The following is a 24528-nucleotide window of genomic DNA, read 5'->3' as shown; positions in this document are numbered from 1 at the left end:
GGAAAACAAGTCAATTATGGCAAAAGGTTGTCCAAACAGAGAAAGCCAAAATAGACTAGAAGTAAATTTTCCTTTTTGATTTGTAGAGTGCAACCGGTTCCATGGGGTGGAACCGGTTCCACTTGACCAATATGTTTTTCATTTTCAAAAACTTTAAAAGCTTTAATGTGCAACTGGTTCCATGGGGTGGAACAAGCTCCACTTAGGCAGTTTGGAAGAAATGAAGTGATACTTAGAAAAAATTTCCTAAACACCTAAACCCGAAAACCATACATGTGTCCTCACACACTCACTTACCTCTGGCAGCATCTTTGAACTCCGTCTAGATATTTTTTACATTTCAAAATTAAAATTTGATGATTCATCTCCACTAGAAATTATTCAAATCTGCATAAGGAATAATTACTACTTACTAGGACTAATAAATAAATAAATATTGAAAAAAAAAAAAAAAAAAACCATTAGGAGTGATTTTAATATTATGTAAATCCTTCTTCCTATTTAGTCGATGATGCATGATCCATTTATTATTGTTGTCGTTGTACATGATTTTATATATATATATATATATATATATATCACACACTGATATATGTACTTAATAGATATATAAAAGATTAAGTACTTTTATGAGGTGATTTTATAATTATTAAAAAATTGAGGGGCAAAATTATAAATTGCTCACTAAAAGCACAGATCTCAAATGGACGCGTACTTGCTATATCTCCTTCATTTGTTCGCTTGTTCGCTTATTCGCTTATTCGCCCTAGCATCTCGATCGGCGACGAGAAGACCTCTGGCAGCATTTCCGAACTCCGGCAAATCAGAATTGCAAGGGAAGGTCAGCCAGTGATTTCTTTGTTTTTCTTTTTCCTTTTCTTCTTCCATCTGTTCTTGTTCTTCTTCTTCGCAAGTCTAGAAAGACATTGAACTGAACTCATAATCTCTCATTAAATTTACAGATGATTTTAAGAATAGGATCAAAGCTGACTAAATTTTGCTATGATATAAAATTTTATTTGGGGAGAGAAAAACTCAATTTTTTTCCCTGATAAATGGAATAATAGTACTTATTGTAACTGTGATTGATGGAAATTAAAATGGAAAGGCTCTTCTTGACTTGGAATGATTCAAGATAATAAGCTATAGTAGAAGGAAAACTGGGGAAATTCTATGAACCATTTTAGATTGGCTACCTGACTACCATTTTCTATTGATTGTCATGACTTCTAGTTGCCTCATAGATAGAGATAGATGTACTATGTATGTATAGGAGGGATGTTGAAACCCCTTCCTTCGTTGTTGTATGATAGAGATGTGTGGCTGTATGGGAGGGATATCACATATTGATCCTTTTCCTTCATTATAATATATATATATATATATATATATATATATATTGGTTCGTTAAATACGCAAGCACAATCACAAATACCCACTATAGGGCTCGAACCAGTATAGGATGTTCATCATTATTAGATTTCTAGATAGGTATTATTATTATTATTATTATTATTATTATATATATTTTTTTTTAAACCCGTCCCAAGTCCAGTCCTCCTTCCCCTCCTCTTTTTGATGGTATAAGTCTAGGAGTAGGGATGGCAATGGGGCGGGGCGGGGATCTCATTCCCCATCCCCATCCCCATCCCTGCTGAATTTTTCAACCCCCATCCCCGCTTAAAATTTCCCCACCACCCCCATACCCGCCCCCGCCCCCGCCCCCGAACCCTTATCCCCATCCCCGATTAACATATATTATTTTTTTTAAAAAAAACATAATTTTTCTTATTTTCATATATATACTAAATCTAATTTAGTAATAATTTATTAAATGTAAGGGTATATTAGTAATTTAACACTTAATCGGGGCCCCGCCCTCCGGCCCCAGCCCCGGCGGGTTTTCAGAATTTACCCCCACCCCCATCCCCGTTTACATAAAAGGGTCCCCATCCCCGCTATAAACAGGGCGGGGTGGGGTGGGGGCCTGGGGCGGATACCCAGCGGGGATTGGGAATTTGTCATCCCTATCTAGGAGGGACGTGAAACCCACTTTTATCACCTTTTTTTTGGGTGTTATATGTCTAGGAGGGATGTTGAATCCCCTTTGTCACCTATTCCTTCATTGTTGGATATTTCTTCTCGTTTTAGGATACCCTTCTCTTTTTGATGTTGTATGTCTAGGAGGGATGTTAAACCCCCTCTGTCACCATTCTCTTCGTTTTGGATACCCTTTTCTTTTTTGTTAATATGTCTAGGAGGGATGTTGAATCCCCTTTGTCACCTATTCCTTCATTGTTGGATACCCCTTTTTTTTTGGTGTTATATGTCTAGAAGGGATGTTAAAACGCTTTGTTGCCTTTCCTCTCATCTTAGGATACCCTTCTCTTTTTGGTGTTGTTTGTGTAGGAGGGATGTTAAACCCCCTTTGTACTTTTATCTTTGTTTTGGATACCCTTTTCTTTTTTGTTAATATGTCTAGGAGGGGGATGTTAAACCCCCTTGGCCACCTATACCTTCGTTTTGGATACCCTTTTCTTTTTAGTGTTATATGTCTAGGAGGGATGTTAAACCCCCTTGGTCACCTATCCCTTCATTGTTGGATACCCTTTTCCTTTTGGTGTTATATATGTCTAGAAGGGATGTTAAACCCCCTTTATCGCCTTTCCCCTCATTGTTGAATGCTAGAGAGGTGTGGGAGAAGCATTCACATTGTGGTCCTTTTCCTTCATTATCTGGTTGCTAAAAAGATGTGGGACTCTTTCTTGTTAATCCTATCCCCATCCCGAGCGTTTTCTTGGCACTTCTTTCAATCACTCTTTTTTTCCAACTTCCTTAATTCTGTTCATCCTTGTTATCTTGTATATTTCTGTGTACTTGAGGATTTGTCTTTCTTATCACAATAAGTTTTATTCTTGGAAAAAATAAATAAATAAATCAAGGCTATTATACCTTTCAACAACCACAAGCATGTGCCTTTTAGATCTCACATTTATAACTATAATGCATTAAATTCAACTATATAAGCAAATATGTTTTTGCTTCATACTTGATTCGATTTTGTTATGTACAGAATAAGGAAAAAGATACACTCTACCATTGTATAATAAGGTGACACAATTTAGTGAAAAGTGTTGTGGAATTTTTTAAAATCTACAGATATAATGTTTTTTTGTTTGCTTTACTGGGGTTATGTTGTAGGGTACCGTAGCTTTTATCTTGATTCAAGCTATAATTTGCTTGAGGAATTGTCTGCTAGTTATTGTTTTATTTTAATATCAGTATGTCAAATTGTTTTGTTATGTTGAAAATATATATATTGTTTATTATTATTATTATTTTAAATGATACATTTTTGCATGATGCTCTTATGGGGGTTATGGTGTTGGTGAGAATGCATGTTGAGTAATTTCATGTTATATACGATGGTCAACATGTGGATATGTATCATCCAGAAAACATGTTATTTGCCATGCAAAATGCCACGTACATATTTTAGTATTTCACCGTTGTTATCTTTGAAATTTTACTTCTTTGTCTTTAAAATCTCTCTTCTTCTCCTTGAAATTTTAGAAAGTTTAGTTATTTGGCTATAAATAATTTGACAAGATGTGGGAAATTAGTGAACCTCAGAAGGCCTGTGAAAATTATTAATAGTTGCTGTGTTAAATTAAAAATTGTGGCTGAGTTCGCATTTAATCTGGTATATATTTATATAATTCGAACCTTGTTGGAGAAAGTTGATTGTAGCTACACCTGGTAGACTAATGTTATTACCTTGATTGAAGTTCAAATATGCAGTCTGGAGTCAGACTTTATGGTGCCCACTACTGAAAAAGTGAAAGATGTTCTGTTTGTCACTTGCAGGTTTACAAGCTTCTAGTTAGGGAAGTGAAATGGCTGCCCACAAGGTTGCGCATGCCACCCTGAAAGGACCAAGTGTGGTAAAGGAGATAATTATTGGACTCACACTTGGCTTGGCTGCAGGTGGCCTGTGGAAGATGTATCACTGGAACGAGCAGAGGAAAACGAGGGCATTCTATGACTTGCTAGAGAAAGGTGAGATCAGTGTTGTTGTAGAAGAATAAATTCTTCCCCAGCTGCTGTGATGATTTGATACGCACTTTTATTGGTATCCCTATGTAATGTTCCCCTTGCTTGGCTCCTCTTGAATCTGGAATTGGAGCATACTCAGTTTGGGTTACTGAATAAATAAGTTATTTTGGTTTTTAGAACTTTCTGGTTTCTATGTAGACCACTGTTGCTTGAGAGAGCTTTAAAACTTTCTGGTTTTTTGCGGGTCGCATTTACGTCTGCCTGAGTTGATATGATCTCTGCATGGCTACTGCTTTTGTCAAGTTACAGTTTCTTTACCCTTAATCATTGCGTAACAAAGTCCATAATTAAATGTTTATTTTCAATTAGAGCTTCATGGGTCTGCTGGACGACATGGCATTATCGTTAAAACTATAGGTCGTCCCGTCCGTAGTTGTGATGGTTCCCAAGGATTCAATATGATCACTTGGGTGATTGAGAATTATGGGATTCATGAATTTTTGGCTGCTTCAAATTGATACACCTGTGCTTCGTTAATGGAAACCAAGCCTCTGAGAATTTTTGGCTGCTTGAAATTGTTACAGCTGTGCTTCATTAATGGAAACCAAGCCTCTTGCTGCGTACTTCGATTGACGAACTTTTTCTTGATTAGATTATTACGTGGTTGAGATTAACCATTGTGTCAAAATGTGAGAAAAAACACAATATGAAGATGTTGCAAGTTTGGCAGACAGTGACTACAATTGCGACCCGGTGAAAAAACTCAGTTTTCACTATAAAGACCTAGAATCATTGATCTCTACTTTTAAATTGTTAAAAAGTACTTGTTGGTTACATATATGGATTTCTTCATAATAGTGATGTATAGTACTACTATTTTTCTCATCATTATGAAGAGAAGATGATATATAAGTTTGTGTGATGTTATGGCCCGAATTTGGTTACGGATTGCATTGCGACTTGTTGGATGAGCTTTGTGTGGGCAGCCCACACAAAGCTCTTGGAGTTTGGGGGCTTGGTCTCGAAGAAAATTTTTGATCCGTTTTTACTCGTGAATCCTAATTAGTACTATCTTGTAACCCAATATATAAGGGCATTTAGAGTTTGATATAATTTGTGATAGAGACGTTGAAATTCGTACATAATAGAGAATGAGTGACTGAAACTTATAATCTCTAATTTTACACGTGGTGAAGACTTTTGCCAAATATCCACCGTGGATGTAAGTTTAGCCATCTTTGTGTTCTTTGTGTGGTATGTTTATTTTTCTATGGTTATGTAAGCTTTGCCATCTTTGTGTTCTTTATGTTGTATGTTTATTTTTCTATCGTTTTATCGTAATTATTGCTTGATTCGTTACGTTTGTCGTAACACACAAGGGCATAACATGTTTTATTCCAAAGTATCATCCCATTTTCCCCAGAGACTTGCAATTTTTCAAAGGATGTTGATAGCTACCAAAACACACAGATTTGAGGGGCTGTGTCTGGACTAAAGGGGACCAAATTTGGGGCCAATTGCCATAGAAATGTTGTGATCAATTTGGTCTTTTAAGTATGCCAATCAGTAAACTCACATTGTACAGAGGAAAATTGAACCCTCACCAACTCACCATCCTTTTGAGAGGCAGAAGAGATACAGATATATCCTTCCGTGTATATCCTTCCGTGTATGTATATGTCAATCACTTTCACTTTTACTGTGTGAGTGAAAAAATAGTTAAAATATTTTGACACGCAATGATAAAGCTCATTAAAATAAATAAATCTTTACTTATGCAACAAGATATAATTGGTTATATTGTATCACCGGTACTCGTTGGTCCTTCAATTCCCCCCAGCCCAATGGCAGTTTTATTCTCACTTCTTTTCCATTAACCTGATTTCTATTGGTGACACCCAATGTTTTATGTCAATCAATATTTAGATTATACATGACACCCTAGACATTTTACATAGGCATCTTAGAGCTTTTATAGAAGAGTTCTGGATCCTCTGATACATCATCATCAACAACACATGCTGAACTTAACCTTGTACACATCCCCCTATAAGCTTACAATACAATGGAAGTACTGTACACCTCAGGAACCATTATAATTCATTCTTTTAGGATGTCGACCTACCTTGTCTCACAATTGTTCGAGAAATATCCTTAGTTGGGGCTACACTATATGTGTAAATCAAGTACAAGGTACAACAATTTGGGCATTACCCACCTAGAAGGGGGCAAATTCAGACATTCAGTGCATCAGACCAAATATCCCAGGGGATCCCACCTAATAAAATCTATAAAATGATTTTTTTTTTTTTTTTCCCCCTTTTTTATCCTTCACTTGTGCCAGACATTCTCTAACAGACTAGGGGTCTAAAAGACCATCAGAAGCACAAGTCAAAATGTACGGAACAATATTTTAGGCAACAATCATGGATGTTGTAAGCTTAAATCGAGGAAGGGCGGTGGCTTTGACATCGTTGCCTCTCAGCACCAATCTATATAAGAAAATAGAGTTTGAAGAGATATTAGAATGGGGTTAGAAAACTAAGCTGCTTGTTTTCTTCTTTTTTTCAAGGAAAACTAAGAAATGCAACACCTAAATTATTACAACAGATGACTGAAAATCAATTTCTTAGGACTAATTGCTTTGCTGCATCTGACACTTCCATAACACTAGATTTTCAGTTTATAATAGTTTACATGAACTGGAACCTTAGATATTTTATTTTATGTCCATGGACCGAAAGCATAAAAAACAGTTCAACAAATAAATTAGAGAGTAGATCGAGAAACACCTCTCCCTCTTCATCTTGCTATCATCTAAGATGTAAATATAATGGATGAATAAATTACCATAATGATGACCTTCGTGTAGAGTAGTGAAATCTTTCATCCTCAAGATTTGCCAGCTCCGAAACTCCTCCTCCAGTGGCACTAATTGCTTTGCCCTCATCATCTATATTTCCTTTGCTTGCATTCTCTTTACATGCATCAAGATCTGCATTTGCCTCAGAAGTATTTGACACACAATAATTCTGCAGCCACCTATCAGTCTCCCAAAGGACATGCATTATGCTTTCTCGGGCAGCATAACCATGGCTCTCAAATGGAAGAATCACTAGACGAGAGAGTGCACCATGTCCTTTCAATGCATTAAAGAACCGATCTGACTGCATCAATTGCAAATGCAAATTCAGTAACAATTCTTATTTTTTTCCTCAGTAACAAATTGATAGTTTAGGAAATAAAGCAGCCATTATTATTGAGGCAAAGAAAGCAGCATACAAATTGACCCTCAGATCTTGAGAAAAGTAACATTAACAAGTGAAACTAGTGAGAAGGCAACATAATTTCCATGAAGCACATTTCAACAATTTATTGAATATGAATTTCATATAAAAGTTGAACAAAAAAGGGGGGCCCACTTTCTTTTACCTGCATGGTCAAGGTTCCTGGATTATTGTCTTCTTCTCCATGGATAAGCAAAATAGGCTTCTTAATTTTATTGGCTGACATGAAAGGGCTCATCTCAACATAAGTAGTAGTGGCATCCCATAGTGTTCGATCCTCGTTCTACATGAGTAACAGTATATAAAGCACTAAATCATATAAAAGACAAAAGTAAGAGTGATCTAGACCTTAATGTTTGCCACTCTTAGTAGCGCACAACCTGAAAGCCAAAAGGTGTAAGTGTTCTGTTGTAGGCCCCAGAGCGGGCAACTCCGCAAGAGAAGAGATGAGGGGCATGTGCTAGGAGGTTTGCAGTCATGAATGCTCCATAGGAATGACCGCCAACAGCAATTTTGTCCGGATGAGCCACCTTAAAGAGACGCATCAGAAAACATTAGTCAAACATATAACATATTGTTAGAACCATGCTAAGATTCCAAGGAAAAGGAATGAAGAAGCTTACTCCACGTTTGGTAATTTCCTCTACTGCAGCCTCTGCACTTGCAACTAGTTGCTCCACATACCTGCGAGCACAACATTTGGTTAATTGATCGAGTGATGAATCCCAGAGACAAAGGAGAAGAACTAGAAGAAGAAAAGAAAGCTTTTCTCTATATAAGCTTGGAGCATTTCTATGTATTCTCTAGAATATCATGTTGTGAGAAGAAAAAAAAAAAAGCAATGTACCCTTATAACCATTTATGTATCTCAAACATATCCTAAATCAATTTAAGAAGGGGCAATTACTCACATTAAAGAAAACTAACTAAATTAATTTTCGGGAAAGACTACAAGGCACCACAAGGAGATTCCAATTCCTGTGGATGGAAACTAAAAGATGGAGCCACACCTTCCATATATACATCAGCAATATACTAATATAGTGACAAGAAAACTGGGAGAATGATGGTTTAGTTCCTCAGAAGGAATGATACCACTTCATAAATAAAAGGACTCGAGAAGGAATCACATTAAAAGTCTCAAACCTGGAATATGGGATGTGACGTGGAGTGGCACCAAAGCCTCAAATAAGGAAAGAAATAAGGCTCCAAACAGAAATGGAACAAAGAGGAAACATTTAACCAGTGGCAAACTTTGAGTTCCTAAAACGAGTAAAAAATATTGTAATCATTTCTAATTCGGTCCTTTCTAGTCTTACTGCACATCCATCTCAACATACGCATTTCTGCAACACTAACTTTATGGAAATGTTGTTTCCTAGCAGCCCAACATTCGGTACCATAAAGTATGGCTGGTCTAATAGTTGTTCGATAGAACTCCCCTTTCAATCGAACGGGATATGCCTATCACACAATATACTAGATGCACTCCTCCAGGTAACCCATCCTACCTTGATTCTATGATTATGGTTGCCTCCAATTTCTAGCTCATTGTGAATAATTGAGCCTAAATAACAAAAATGTACACGTTTTTTTACCTCTTAATTCTCAATCCTCACTATATCCTCATTTATCTTTCTAAATTTACTAAAGTAACACTCCATATGTATGCTTCTGTCCGAACCTCCAATTTGGCAATAACTCCTCTAGTCTCATCAACTAAAACAATATCATCGAAAAATAACATACACCACGGAATCTCATCTTGGATGTGTCGTCAGCTCATCCATAACCAAAGGCAAAAAGGTATGGATTTTAATGTTGACCCTTGGTGTAAGGGAATTCACTTGTTTCCCTTACAGGCGTTCCAACTATAGTAACACAACCATTGTACATGTCCTTTATTATGTCAATGTATCCCTTTGTGACTCTTTTCTTTTCTAAAAGAGTTCATATTAGGGCTCTATCATAGGTTTTTTTCCATATCAATAAAAACCATATAAAGATCTCTCTTCTTCTCTCTATATATCTTTCCATATTAGTCTCCTCAATAAGTAAATATCCTCCATCATTGACCTACCAGGTATGAATCCAAATTGATTCTCCGACACTTCTGTCTCTCGCCTCTCCCAAAGTTTCATAGTGTGACTTGTTAATTTAATACCACGGTAATTATTACATAAAATTATTTAGTCATAAAATTAGGAAGACGCTAAAGATCACGGTATTGACTGCTATTTCACATTCAAGATGCATATCTCAAATTGGATTCTCTAGCACTTTTTTTTTTTTCATTAAGAAAGAAAGCGCTCAAAAGGAAGCCAACCAAAAAACAACTGCAAAAGGGAAAGAAACTATATATCTACATCTCTACAACCTCAGGCAAACCATAAAATCAAGAAAATCCTCCACAAATTTACAAAAGCTACTTGAAATCCAAAAGAAGAAATAGCTCATAATATGGTGTTTTAACACCCATATCGGAGCTTCAACTCCATCAGAACACCTCCTATTCCTTTCATGCCAAAGCCCCCACGGAATACAAAAGGAGTCTGACCCTCCATGCATCTCGAGCCTAGCTACCCACTATACACCCCCTCCAAGCCTCGAGCAAACCGATCATAGAATTCAGTTCAACTAGCACAACTTCACGAGACGTAGCGGTTTGGGAAAAATATGTGAAGGTCTGAAACGAGATAAGAGAGATTTTAGAAGAGTTCCCCAAAACACACCCTTTTTGGGTCAATGATTACTTTATCTATTATTTTTCAAATAGAAATGATCTGTATATATATATATGTATGTATGTACATGTGTGTGTGTGTGTGTGTATATCTTCTTGTGTACTAGTTTATCCAACTAAGAAAACAAAGAAGTGATGTATAATGAAGAGATTGTTGTGTATAATGGACGAGGGTTATCTCGTGTCGCTTTGGGGAGGAGAAATGCGGTTGGTTGGTGCTCCCTCGCAGTTAGGACCGCAGGTTGTGTTGGCATTTGAAAATTCATTCGAAAGGGTTGGAATGGTTTTTCCCAAGCTTTTTTCAGGATTGTTGTTGATAGACACACCTTGGTTGCCGACTATTACTGGCTTGATAGTGGGAGGATTACTTGGGATGTGCGTTTTCTACGACATTTCCAAGATTGGGAATAGGATGACATCTTTGGACCTTTGGAGCTCTTCCATAGACGAGCTTGATAGTGAACGCTCGGATTCTCTCGTTTGGGTGCCTTCCTCTCAAGGGAGATTCGATGTTCATTCTTTGTTCCCTTGCCTTTCGGACTTTTCAGGGGCTGTTTTCCCGTGGAAGGCGGTTTGGTGCACTAAGGCTTCACTCAAGGTAGCCTTCTTCGTTTGGATAGCAGTTTGGGGCAAGATCTTGACACTTGGTAATCTGAGAAGGAGAAAGCTCATTGTCAATTGGTGTTGCATGTGTAAGAGGGATGTTGAGTCTGTTCATCACCTCCTTTGCATTGCCCCATGGCTCACCACTGTTGGGGACCCTTTTTTTTTTGTTTGGTGTTCAGTGGGTCACGCCTCGGTCTTTGAGAGGTTTGATTGATGCTTGGAGAGGGTGTTTTGTGGGATCCCACGCCCATGACTTTTGGAGGGTGACACCCTTTTGTGTTTGGTGGTGCTTATAGAAAGGAGCAAAATGAAACATCCTTTGATGGAGAGGAATCTTCTATTGGGGCTATAAAATTTCTTATTGTTAGCACTCTTTTTAGTTGGATTATGGGAGAAAGCATATATCTATAGAAGAGAGAGTTGATTTTTTTGGGTTCCTTGGGTCCTTAGAGTCCCTTTTGGCCTTGGCCTTTGCGTAGCTTTTGGGATGTGTTCCCCTTTTGAACGATTCTATACATTTTACTTATAAAAAAAAAAAAAAAAAATGAAAAAAAATAAATAAATAAAAAAGATGAAAGACACGCAATTTTATTTTTCTCCAAACGGTCACATGCATTCGAAGATGTGCTAGACATCTCAAATCCAATTTAAGATATGCATCTCGAATGTGAAGTGGCAGCCAACACACTGATCAATAGCATTTTCCTAAATTTAATAAATATATAAATGTTTTTATATGTACATCTTTAAAAGATATAAGGTTTAGTAGGCATGTTTATTTAGCAAATAAATCATAAGAATAAATGTAAGAACACTGAGCTGGCCTAGATGCCTGGCTAGAGGTGATAACTAGTAAATAATAGGTGTTTGGGCACTGCTAGATATATGAGCATGGTTTACAAAATAAAAATATTGCATAAAAAGACATAATTGATAAAGGTACAGTTTTAAAAATTTAAAAGTTAAACTTTGATAGGAACAATCGTAAAACTGTGTGCGCCTCTATGGAAAAGCAAGAAAATTCTGGGGAGGGGATGAATGAGTGGTTTTGGGCAGTGCGAGCCATGGGAGATACGAGGTTAGGTCGTTCTATTGCCAGTTGATGAATACTTAGGGAATGTCCTTTCCAAAGCCCCCTGAAGGTGGCCCTATTTTCGGTTGGACTGCAGCAGGGAGGATTTTGCCTATTGACAATTTGAGGAGGCAGTGTGAGATTATTGTCAATTGGTGTTGTATGTACCAGAGGGATGGGGAGGCGGTGGATCATCTCCTTCTCCATTGCCCTAGAGCTGGGGATGATTGGGATTTGCTGTAACCATTTTTGGGATTTAGTGGGTCATGCAAGAATTTACAAGGAGCTTGATTAAGGCTTGGGGTGGTTGCCGAGTGCGGCCCCGAGTTAGAGATGCATGGAAGCCTTCCCCCTTTGCCTATGATGGACATTATGGAGAGAGAAATAGGAGATCCTTTGACGAGGTGGAGTCTCCTTGGGGGTGTTTAGGTATTTTGTTCTTAGTACTTTATTCTTTTGGAGTCAGGGATCTAATGGTAAATCTAGGGAGATTCTTTTGGCTTTTGTGGATAGCTTGAGGCTATAGGCTTTTGTGCAGCTCATTCTGGGTTATGTCGCACTTTTAGGGTGCCCTTCAATGAATATTTTACTCATCAAAAAAAGAAAAGGTGCATAAGACATGAAAACAGTCAAAGACTAGATATAGTCATGGTAGACCCTCTCTTTCCATTCTTAAGTCCACTTCTCTCCATTCTCTTTTCATCGTCACCAAACCTATCACCTTACTGTTAAGTTATCATCATAGCCCAATCAGCTGGACATAAACAAGTTTTAAACAACCGCAGTCCTAAACCAACCCCTTCTGTAGCCTGTCATCTTCATAGCTTCTCCACTCTCCTATGGCTATCATTAACTTTCATTGAACTAGCCAACTGTGTTTAGTTATCACCATTGGTGTCAAGCCTGCATTGTCAAAGGAAAAGGCAATAGACATACTTCAACCAGCGCATCACCCAACCACAAGCTACAATCGTTTCTATCAAACTCCAAGCACAAAATTCTAAGAATCCATCACGAAATCCACATAAACCCAGCAAAACACCACCCAAATGTGCTGGCTATCACAAGCCACCGAAATCACGCCACCACCAGTGTCATCCGCTGCCTCAACTGCCTGCCTAAGGCAGGCTTGCATCATCCTGAACCACAGACTCCTGACAATCCTCATCACAAACCACCTTTGGTGGTAACTGAAACATAAAAGATAAAAACATAAAAAGCACAGCTAAAGACCCACAAGCACCATTTCTAGTCATCATTGTCGAAGTCTTGCCATCACCTCACCCTAAATCTCGCCATCTTGGTCAAGGCATGTTGCATGGCCATCGACCACGCCTCCCTTCTTGAGCACTAAACTTTAGCCACCACAGTAGCCACTCACGTAACTGTCATCGTCCAAGAGCTTCCTATCACTATCACTTATCAAGTGTAGCTCAGGAAAAAGAAATGGAGGATTTGTTTTACGTCCCATGATCAAACCTAAACCCATTATTGGATTAAAATTCGGACCTAGTTCCACATCTAGAATGGTCGGGTCTTAGTTTGACCCAAATTCCAACACAACCCAGATAAATTCCAGTTTTAAACCAAATTCCAGGAAAAAAAAAAAAAAAAAGAAAAAAAAAAAGAGAGAGAGAGAAAAAAGGAGGTAGGAAAAAGAAAATTCTTGATCGGGCTCGTTTATTTTCCACAAACTGGTGAAGAAGCATGCTTCATATGATGCATAAAGATGCTTCATGATTCTACAATCTCATAAGCTCAAGTGCAAAGGAAAAAGATGCTACTTTAATGTGCTGCAATATTTCTGCTACTTTAATGACGTTCTGTGTATTCTTTTGGGAGCGTTTTCCTCTTGAGCCTTTTTTTAATTAAATCTTACTTAACAAAAAAATATTTCCCTTTTGACCCATGAATCATGCAAGTTTGGATCGTCTCTAAACTCTCCATAACCAAAGTCATGACTAATGCAAGTTGGATCTTCTCTAAACTCTACATAACAAAAGTCATGGCTCTTGCAAGTTGGATCTTCTCTAAACTCGGCAAGTTTTTCTCAGTCAGGAGAATTGATCCTTGATTGGCCTACACATAATTTAAGAAATTTTATTTAGGGTACCCCTTTTTTCTTAATTTTAGGGATAGGATTTAGTGGTAGTGTGTACCCATATCTTCGGCAGTTATCTTTAATTAGGATTGGGTATCAATTGGGTTGACTATAAATAGACTTTGTTGATAATATAAATACACTTTGTTGTTGGTCCTGCTACAGCATGGTCTTGGAAGGGGTGAAGTGGCTGTTCTGATCCTCAAACTTGCGCTAATGACACTGATGCTCAAATATTTAACTTTTGAAGCAGGCAAAAGCCCAATAATCAGAATCTATAATTAATAGAAGTGGCCTCTTCCCTTTCTTTTCTCCTTTCTTTTCTCTTTCTTCTTTCTCCCCTTCTTTCGCCCCCGCCAACTCATTAGGAGAACCACGAACTTGTAGCCCTTTGGGCTCTTTGTGCCGTTGATGTAGGCCCTAGTGGCTGAACCACGTAATATTTGTGTGTTCTACTTGTTTTATTTATCTCTTCTCTTCCGTTTTAAGCTTTACAACACTACATAAACATGTTATTTTTATCCAAACAATAACAAATATGCATATTATCCGTGTCCTCGTCTATGTAGGCCTGGGAATTTGAAATTTTGGATGGTTAGACTAAGTACCCAAAACTAATAGATGGACCTAAGTACACTGTAACATTGTTGAAAAACATAATTTATTTCATAATGTGATTGAAGCAGAAAACTGGCTGCGGAAGATATAGACATCAAATTACCGATCATTTGCCTCTTCGTCCCCCTCACCAATGATAGGAATTGTTGGCCCGGATAAGATAGCAAACCTGCAAAAATTGCAGCAATCATAAATCGTTCAACAAATTTAAACCAAACTAGTTACAGAGCAGGAACAATAGGAAGGCGACTTATTAAAAGAAATTCCAATGCCACTGAAATAATTCAGGCAAGCAAACAGAAGGAAAGTAACATGCCTCCTTGCCAACCAAAGCAGGGGCGATGTTGGACCTATCCCTGCAAACTCATTAGGAGAACCACGAACTTGTCCAGCTGTATCTTTGCTTTTAAATTCGCCAGGGTATGACCAGACCAGACACGGTAAGGGCCCATCTCTTGAGGAATCATAACCTGGTGGAAGGTACAGTGATGCAGTAAGCTGAACTCCATCCTTCCGCTCATACCTAATCATCTCTTTCTGTAATGATGCTAACTGGGGGTACGGGTGAGGAAAATTGGTAATTTGACATGCTTTCTTATTTGGCCAGCTCTGTATGTAATATTGGGTGTTTTCAGTTTTAGATTCTTTGGAAGTTAGTATTTTTAACTGATTAATGTTCAATTCTCCTTCATTCTCATCAGACATTAAAGCAACCACAGTCTCATAATATTTTTCTCTGTCACTCTCCCATATTCGTTCTTTAACTTCTGTGTTTCTGAAAAAAATCGTGTTAGAACCGCATTTCCACAAACACAAAAACACAAAAAAAAAAGGAAAAAGAATTAAACAGGTAATTGTGACACACTTACATGTCAAACAAGTCCAGGAATGGGATGTTCCCATCTGGCGTTGCACCACTTCCGTTTAGTAAAATATAAGTGCCTTCGTCATTTTCCTTCTTTACCTTAGCAATTACATACGTCCCAGCAGTAGTTCTCCGCAACATTGGAGAACCAGGATCAGAATACACATCCTCAGACGACCTATCAAATAGCAGGCGTGGACTTGTATCGTCAGATCCAGGAGACATAACCCAGGTCCTAACTCGCCGTGTTTTATACCAGGATTCATAAACTAGAGCCAGCGAATCATCACACCAAGAAATTCCTCTGTAGAGGTAGAATATTGCATACATCAAATCAAGGTTCCAGAGTCAAGCATTCAGTAGTTTTCCAAAAGAAAGCTATGGTAAACCACAAACTGATGGCTGGAAAAAAGAATAAATAAATATAATGTTGGGCTGCCAGAATAGTTCAATTCTGGTCCAGTTTAAAAACTGGACTGGTCATGAACTCATAACCAAACAGGTCTAAGTCCAAAATATGGACTGGGCTACACTTGGGTCAGTTTGGGCTAAAAATAAACAAGTGGGTTGCCGGGCTAAAATTAAACAAGCGGGTTGCTGGGCTAAAAATAGACAAGTATTCTGCTGGGTTGTGTCAATTGGGTTAAGGTTGAACATTGGTTCTGGTTCAAACTAACTAGGCTAAGTGGGTGGTTGTTTGTTGTTACCTGATGGGTTCTGGATCCAGGTCAAGTGGGATATTGCTTGGCCTAGACAGAGAGAGTGGCGATAATGGCAAGAATACTCCGCAGAAGAGAACGGCAAAGACGACATTCGATGATAACTATGTGACAAGGCGACGAGACCACGCTTTGTTCTTTTGAGACCGAGACAGAGGGTTTCGCCTCTTAGGGTTTGTGTGTTATGAACAGAGGCGATGGGCTTTGTTGGCTTGAAAGCTTAATGTTTGGCTAGGGTTTATGGTGTGAATGGGTTTTCAGTTGAGTGTTGTTTGGGTGAAGATGATTCCCGTGAGGGTGAAGCAGTAAGGTTTGATTTTCTGGCGAGTTAAGCAAAGTCTGGTTGATGTAGAGCTGGAGGAGAGGAGAAGGAGAGAGTTGAGAAGAGAAGAGAAGAGAAGAGAAGAAGAATTAAGGGAGAAGTTCTCTGTGATTCAACAATCACTATTCAATATTCATCAAAGGTAATTAATCCAATTCATATGCCATGCAAATATAGGAAATCTGAAGAAAAAAAAAAGGTCCAGCCCAATATAGCTTGCTGTAATTACATATAAGTCAAAAATGGCTACCATGAACCCTAGTGAAACATATAGTCGTGCCTACGTTCAGTGTTGGACAATAGCTATCCTTTGCATCTGTGCCGATAATAGATATGTATAGGATGTGTCACATGGGATTAAGTGTGATCTCCATCATTGCCTGATAAGTCTTCAAAAAATAAAGTGCCTTTTACAAAAATTAATATCACTGCTTTTGCACTTGTAATAAACATTTGGGAAAAACTCTATAAAACTACATATAACTGTAACTTGCTTATTTGATAAAGAATAACATAGATTTTCAAAGGATAAGAAGGATTAGCACATATGCATACCCATATCGAAGATCAAGTTTGTGTAGAACTGTTGGCTGTTCACCTTCAAGCAGTTCAGCGGGTTGTGTATAAATTATGTCACGGGGAGAAACCTCTACTTTAGCATCACCATCATCTTGTGTCTCCACCCTATTGGCAATTCACAAGAAAACCACTCATTAGTATTGCACTAATTATGTGGAACAAGATGTATCAGCTGTCATTTTGGATTATGTTATATAAGCAAAGCTGCTCTAAGACATTAGTCCCTTACAGATCAACTATATACGACTGGACATTAATCACCAGTGCAATATAACTCACTTGCCTCCAAAAAACATTATGGAATATTCGACATAGATCAAGAGATTTGGATAAGTATGTACTGTATGTTAAATCTAACATATATTTTCATATTAGATCTAGGTGAAAAATTAGAAAAACAAAAACAAAGAGATTTGGATAAGTATGTACTGTATGTTAAATCTAACATATATTTTCATATTAGATCTAGGTGAAAAATTAGAAAAACAAAAACAAAGAGATTACAATTCTACCGATTATTTGCAGGATTGGAAAGCTTTCATCAAAGGTTTATGGCCAAATCTTGTGTTTTTTGCTTTTTGTATTAGTAGATCAAAGTTGTTTGATGTGTTTGGAGGCTGAGAAAATTGTTTGCAAGAGAGAGAAATGTGAAAAAATAAAAAAGGGCTAGGCTCCCACCATTGTGGGGTCTGGAGAGGGTTAGATGTACGTAATCTTACCTCCGCCATGAAGAGGCTATTTTCAGTTTCGAACCCGTGACCTTCAGTCACAATGGAGTAACCTTACCGTTGCGCCAAGGCTCACCTTTAAAAATGAGAAAAAATAGGAAAAATAATTTTTTATATAATTTGGTGGCGAAAACAACGTTGTTATGGTAGTTTCGTGGTCGAGTCATGATGAGTTGGTCGCTGTTTCAAACTTACCATGATATTGGCTCAACTTGTTCACAGTCACGACTAAGTTGCTACAACTTGTCCAAGTCTGCCACGACTCAGTCAAATCATGGAAAGTTTTAGTTCCTTGATATAAAACCACAAAACAAGAATAGAAAATGAGAAGTGATAGTAAGAAAAGACTGATTTGTATATCCATGGATGAGATTGTTGATTTTTTGGACTCCTTGAGAGTTTAGAAGCCCTATTAGGTCTTGTTTGTTTATGTGGGATGCGTTCCCCTTTTGAACGCATTTTAATACATCTTTACTTATCAAAAAAGAAAAGAAAAGACTGATTTCATGAAATAGACTGAATATGAGGAGAAATAGAAGAGAGGAGCAGAGAGAAGAGAGAAGAGGACTGGAAAGAGAGACAAAAACGGATATGAGAAGGAGGAGACTTCTGAGAAGAAGAGAGAGAGATTAGAGAAGAAAAGCAGGAAAGAAGTCGAAAGAGAATATTAGAAACAAGGACAGAAGACTTCCAATAGAAAAATTGGAGATAAGAATGAAATAACAGGACATCATAAAACAAGGAAGAGACAAGGAAATAGAGGAGAAATAGAGATGGGGGAGAGAGAGAAATAATACACAGAAGAGAAGAGAAACAAAATAACAGAAAGAAAGATAGAGAGAGCTTAATGTCACACCCCGCAACCAAGAGGCTATGCCACGCAGGCGCCACGCAGACGCCCAGCAGACGATGACATGGAGCCTGCATGGACTGGAGCTTTCTAGACTTCTCTACACAAGTATGGAACTTTCCGGAATTCTCTAGATTAGTGAGGAGTTGTCTAGCCTTTTCTAGACTTGTCTAGAGTTGTATAGAATTCTCTAGACTTGTCTTGTACATAGTAGATAGTTCTAGAATTGTGTAGATATTTCTAGAGGATTCTAGACACTAAATCTAGGCCACACATTTGTACACATATAGAATGTTCTTGTAAGGCCAAAGGCCTATAAATAGGAGGTGGGAGTTCATTTGCTCCTCACCAAGCAACCAAGTTGTAATCTCTCCTCTCAAGCAATACAAGTTCTATACATTCCCAAACTCTCTTGCTCACTTGCCTAATCTCTTCCTACACACCCAAATAAGCAAAACACTTGTCTAGCCTTAGTCTTCACTAAGCTAGCACACTCGCGTAGGCTGACTTAGCGCTTCAAGGGAGCTTGAAAGTGTCTAAGGCCGCACGGGAGCTTGAAAAGGTTCAAGTCCGTGACAGTTGGTATCAGAACTAAGGTCGTGAGGCGTCACACCTTGTGTGGAGGAAGCTATGGCGGAGCTATCAGACGTGACTGGCACCCAAGAGGAGACTCTACGTGGAAGGGAAACAAATCCCCCTCCAGGCGGAGTGAGGACGAGGGCTAGGTCGAAGGACATCATGGCGGGCTTAGAGGCACGTGTGGCAAAGATGGAGGGGTCCATAGCCAACGTGTTGGAGCAGCTTGAGAATGCTCACCAGCGCATGGATGGGCTGGAGTCGGAGGACGTTGAGGTCCAAAATGCTGTCAAAGGGTCACTCAATGCCCTAAGTGGTGACTTTCGGCAGGAGCTCCAAGCACTTCGAGAACTTATGTTGGGGGAGTTTGCCACCCTACGTGGCTATGTTGATCAGGAGCTTAGCACTTTCCGCGAGCAAATGGAGGAAATGCGAGCGGACTGGACATTGTGCAAACGGGCGGTGGAGTCCGGCACAGCTACTACGGGGGTAGTAGCACCCCGGGTTGATATTCCCAAGCCTAAGTGCTATGGTGGGAACCAGGTAGCGAGGGAGTTGGAGAACTTCCTCTTCAGCATGGAGCAATACTTTGAGGCTACGGGCATGACCGATGAGACCATCAAGATACGCACGGCGACCCACTACCTCACCAACCATGCCATGCTATGGTGGAGGAAAAAGTTTGGTGACATAGGCAAAGGTACGGTCTCTATTGATACTTGGGCTGATTTCACTAGGGAAATTAAGAAGCATTTCTATCCTGAGAATGCCGAGGATGAAGCTAGGGGCAGACTCCGAAGGCTAAAACAGGTTGGGTCGATTCGGGACTAAGTGAAGGAATTCACTAACTTGACTCTTGAGATCCCGGATCTATCCGACAAGGACTCTCTTTTCTTCTTCATGGATGGATTGCAGTCGTGGGCTAAGACGGAGTTGAGGCGGCGCAACGTGCAAGACCTTGCCACAGCTATTGCAGAGGCGGAGTCCTTTATTGATTTCAGCTCCAAGAAGGAACCCTCGTCCAAGCCAAAAGACAAAGACAAGGACAAGGTGAGGTATGCCGGCAAAGGTGGGGGAGACAAGGGCGCTACACCCCACAAGGATTGGTCCCGTAAGCCAGGTGGTGGCCATGGAGGCAAAGAGGGAAGGGAGAACAAGGAAGGAACACCCAAGCCTAAGGGTTCTTGCTTCATATGTGATGGACCACATTGGGTACGAGATTGCCCAAAGCGGAAGACCCTCAATGCCATGACGAGCCGCTACGAAGAGCAACAACAGGAGGAGGCGCAGATGGGTTCACTGCAAATCCTTAATGCCATCAAGGCTAAAACTGAAGTCCCTAAGGCGGCGGCTAAAGGGCTAATGTTCGTAGAGGCGAGCATCAATGGGACACCCACACGTGCTTTAGTGGACACAGGTGCATCCCACAACTTTGTGAGCCTTGACGAGGCCAAGAGGTTGGGCCTCAAGTATAGCAAAGAAGGGGGCTCCATGAAGGCAGTTAACTCGGCGGCAAAGGCTATACATGGCATGGCATACGGCGTCCAATAGCATGCATTGGCGAGTGGGGTGGCCACATAGATCTATCGGTGGTACCCATGGACGACTTCAAACTAGTCCTTGGGTTGGAGTTCTTAGACAAGGTGAGAGTCTTCCCCATTCCTTTTGCTAACACTATGTGTATTATGGAAGGCAACACAGCATGCATGGTGCCGGTGGAGCGAGGCGCCAAGTTGGAAGCCCAAGCTTTGTCAGCTATGCAGTTCAAGAAGGGCTTCAAGAAGGGAGAGACTAGCTATCTTGCTACATTACTGGAGACACCCGATGATGAGCTAGTCCCTTCCCCGCAAGAAGAGGTGCCTAAGGAGATACGAGCCGTGCTAGACGAGTACACGGACGTGATGCCTAAGGAGCTGCCCGAGAAGCTTCCACCTAGGAGGGAGGTGGATCATCAGATTGAGCTGGAACCGGGTTCTAAACCCCCTGCTTTGGTGCCCTACCAGATGGCACCCCCAGAGTTGGAGGAGTTGCGGAGGCAACTTAAGGAACTGTTAGATGCGGGCTATATTCGACCATCGAAGGCCCCATATGGCACACCGGTGCTGTTCCAGAGGAAGAAGGACGGGTCCTTGCGCATGTGCATCGACTACCGGGCGCTCAACAAGGTGACTATCAAAAACAAGTACCCCATTCCTCTCATTGCCGATCTCTTTGATCAACTTGGTGGAGCACGCTACTTCACTAAGCTTGACTTGCGCTCGGGGTACTACCAGGTGCGGATAGCGGACGGGGATGAGCCTAAGACTACGTGTGTGACGAGGTATGGCTCTTATGAGTTTCTTGTTATGCCGTTTGGCCTCACCAATGCACCTGCTACTTTCTGTACTTTGATGAACAAGCTCTTCCATCCCTACTTGGATCGCTTTGTGGTGGTGTACTTGGATGATATTGTTGTGTATAGCACCACTCTAGAAGAGCACGTGCAGCACTTGAGGGCGGTCTTCCAAGTCCTACGGGAGAACGACCTATATGTGAAGACGGAGAAATGCTCCTTTGCCCAAGAGGAGGTGTTGTTCCTAGGGCATAAGATACGGGATCGCAAGCTGATGATGGATGAGGCAAAGGTGAGGGCCATTCAATAGTGGGAGCCGCCCACTAAGGTGACAGAGCTACGCTCATTTCTTGGGCTTGTCAACTACTACCGTCGCTTTATCAAGGGTTACTCGGCGAGAGCAGCCCCATTGACAGACCTTCTCAAGAAGGCGCGTGCTTGGAGTTGGACAGAGTCATGCCAATGGGCATTTGATGACTTGAAGAGAGCAGTTACAGAAGAGCCGGTACTTAGCTTGCCCGACCACTCAAAGCCATATGAGGTGCACACGGATGCATCAGACTTTGCTATTGGGGGCGTGTTGATGCAGGAAGAACACCCCATAGCTTACAAGAGCCGCAAGCTCAATGACACCGAGCGGCGCTATACGGTGCAGGAGAAAGAGATGCCGACGGTCATCCATTGCCTACATACTTGGAGGCACTACTTGCTCGGGGCACAATTTTTGATCAAAACGGATAATGTTGCCACCAGCTACTTCCAGACACAGAAGAAGCTCAGCCCCAAGCAAGCTCGATGGCAGGACTTCCTAGCAGAGTTCACTTATCATTTTGAATACAAGCCAGGCAAGGCCAATGTTGTGGCAGATGCGCTTAGTCGCAAGGCCGAGCTCGCAGCTATCAGTCGGCCCCAGCACTCTCTTGTGGAGCGGATCAAAGAGGGGTTACAGCATGACCCTTTAGCCAAAAACCTTATTCGGCTGGCTAAGGAAGGGAAGACTCGACGCTTTTGGCTAAGGGATGATTTACTTCTCACTACAGGGGACCGACTCTTTGTGCCCAGGTGGGGCAACTTGCAGAAGGAGCTAATACGGGAGTGCCACGACACCAAATGGGCTGGTCACCCAGGTATGCGGCGCACACTAGCACTCCTAAAAGATTCTTACTATTGGCCTCGGATGCGTGATGATGTGGAGACATATGTGAGGACTTGTCTTGTGTGCCAACAAGACAAGATTGAGCAACAGCATCTTGCAGGCCTATTAGAGCCATTGCCTATTCCAGAGAGACCATGGGAGAGCGTCTCTATGGATTTCATCACTTGCTTGCCCAAGTCAGAGGGTTGCGGGAGCATTATAGTGGTGGTAGATTGGTTCAGCAAGTATGTCACCTTCATACCCGCACCAACAGACTGCACAGCAAAGAGGGCAGCGGAGTTGTTTGTTGACCATGTGGTCAAGCTTTGGGGAGTTCCGCAAAATATTGTCAGTTACAGAGACCTGCACTTTACGGGTAGATTTTGGACGGGGCTCTTCAAGAAGATGGGGACGGATCTCAACTTCTCTACGAGTTTCCACCCCCAATCAGATGGGCAGACGGAGCGCATCAACGCTCTCCTGGAGCTTTATTTAAGGCACTATGTGAGTGCCAACCAGTGAGATTAGGCCAAACTTCTTGGGGTGGCACAGTTTTCTTACAACTTACAGCGGAGTGAGGCTACCAATCACAGTCCATTTGAGGTTGTCACCGGACGGCAGCCTATGACACCCAACGCCATTGCTTCAACTTGCGATGGTAAGAGTCCGGCGGCCTACAAATTTGCCAAGAGGTGGCATGAGCAGTCCGACTTGGCTAGGGCGTACCTTGACAAGGCGGCAAAGAAGATGAAGAAGTGGGCCGACACCAAGCAAAGGCGGGTGGAGTACATAGTGGGAGACCAGGTGATGGTTAAGCTACTACCCCAACAGTTTAAGTCCTTCCGGAGCATGCATAAGGGGCTAGTAAGGAGGTACGAGGGCCCGTTCCCCATCGTCAAACGGGTGGGCAAGGTCTCCTACATGGTGGAGCTTCCACCCAAGTTGAAGATACATCCAGTCTTCCATGTCAGCATGCTCAAGCCTTATCATGAAGACACGGAAGACCTTACTCGGGGCATATCGCATAGGGCACCCACGGCCGTTGTCACATCCTTTGATAAGGAAGTTGATTGCATCCTTGCAGATCGTGTGATGAGCAGGAGAGGTGTGCCCAAATATACAGAGTATTTAGTGAAGTGGAAGAACCTGCCAGATAGCGAGGCGAGCTGGAAGCATGAGGATACACTATGGCAGTTCGCGAAACATATCCAGCGGTTCAAGCAAGAAGACGCGACGAGGGCGTCACGAGCTTAGGTGGGGGAGAATGTCACACCCCGCAACCAAGAGGCTATGCCACGCAGACGCCCAGCAGACGATGACATGGAGCCTGCATGGACTGGAGCTTTCTAGACTTCTCTACACAAGTATGGAACTTTCCGGAATTCTCTAGAATAGTGTGGAGTTGTCTAGCCTTTTCTAGACTTGTCCAGAGTTGTATAGAATTCTCTAGACTTATCTTGTACATAGTAGATAGTTCTAGAATTGTGTAGATATTTCTGGAGGATTCTAGACAATAAATCTAGGCCACACATTTGTACACATCTAGAATGTTCTTGTAAGGCCAAAGGCCTATAAATAGGAGGTGGGAGTTCATTTGCTCCTCACCAAGCAACCAAGTTGTAATCTCTCCTCTCAAGCAATACAAGTTCTATACATTCCCAAACTCTCTTACTCACTTGCCTAACCTCTTCCTACACACCCAAATAAGCAAAACACTTGTCTAACCTTAGTCTTCACTAAGCTAGCACACTCGGGTAGGCTGACTTAGCGCTTCAAGGGAGCTTGAAAGTGTCTAAGGCCACACGGGAGCTTGAAAAGGTTCAAGTCCGTGACATTAAGCTCCTTCAATTAAATCTAAATTTCGGTATTCTTTTGGAGGCTGCCATCATAATATACCAGCAACTACTTGCACACTCTGTCAAAACTAAAAACAAGTATA

The 24528-nt window shown here is 40.9% G+C and overlaps 2 protein-coding genes across 4 annotated transcripts in view; one reads left to right on the top strand and one right to left on the bottom strand.

The window, feature by feature from the left end:
• The first annotated feature begins 692 nt into the window (after window positions 1–692).
• Window positions 693–4310, top strand: LOC132306149 (probable cytochrome c oxidase subunit 5C-3). Its single transcript, XM_059803407.1, has 2 exons — window positions 693–841; window positions 3868–4310. Exon 2 carries the CDS (start codon window positions 3897–3899, stop codon window positions 4086–4088), a length of 192 nt encoding a protein of 63 aa, XP_059659390.1. The 5' UTR covers window positions 693–841; window positions 3868–3896; the 3' UTR covers window positions 4089–4310.
• Window positions 4311–6004: 1694 nt separating this feature from the next.
• Window positions 6005–24528, bottom strand: part of LOC132306148 (probable glutamyl endopeptidase, chloroplastic) — a 28058-nt gene continuing 9534 nt past the window's right edge. For 2 of the 3 annotated variants that reach the window (XM_059803403.1, XM_059803405.1), the window contains exons 7-14: window positions 16945–17073; window positions 15353–15652; window positions 14800–15258; window positions 14587–14652; window positions 7967–8027; window positions 7724–7873; window positions 7489–7626; window positions 6590–7223 (exon numbers count right to left, since the gene is read on the bottom strand). In XM_059803403.1, the coding sequence (XP_059659386.1) occupies window positions 6903–7223; window positions 7489–7626; window positions 7724–7873; window positions 7967–8027; window positions 14587–14652; window positions 14800–15258; window positions 15353–15652; window positions 16945–17073 (1624 nt within the window). In that variant the 3' untranslated portion in view covers window positions 6590–6902. Of the gene's footprint in view, window positions 6549–6589; window positions 7224–7488; window positions 7627–7723; window positions 7874–7966; window positions 8028–14586; window positions 14653–14799; window positions 15259–15352; window positions 15653–16944; window positions 17074–24528 lie in introns of those variants that run through there. The other variant, XM_059803404.1, reaches the window with a different exon arrangement.

This window comes from Cornus florida, unplaced genomic scaffold (assembly GCF_030987335.1).
Source record: "Cornus florida cultivar Cherokee Brave unplaced genomic scaffold, ASM3098733v1 CherokeeBrave_3.0.0_Hap2_Chr05, whole genome shotgun sequence".
Taxonomy (NCBI): domain Eukaryota; kingdom Viridiplantae; phylum Streptophyta; class Magnoliopsida; order Cornales; family Cornaceae; genus Cornus; species Cornus florida.
Note: the sequence above shows the minus strand (reverse complement) of the source record. Positions and strands in the feature narration are given on the sequence as shown.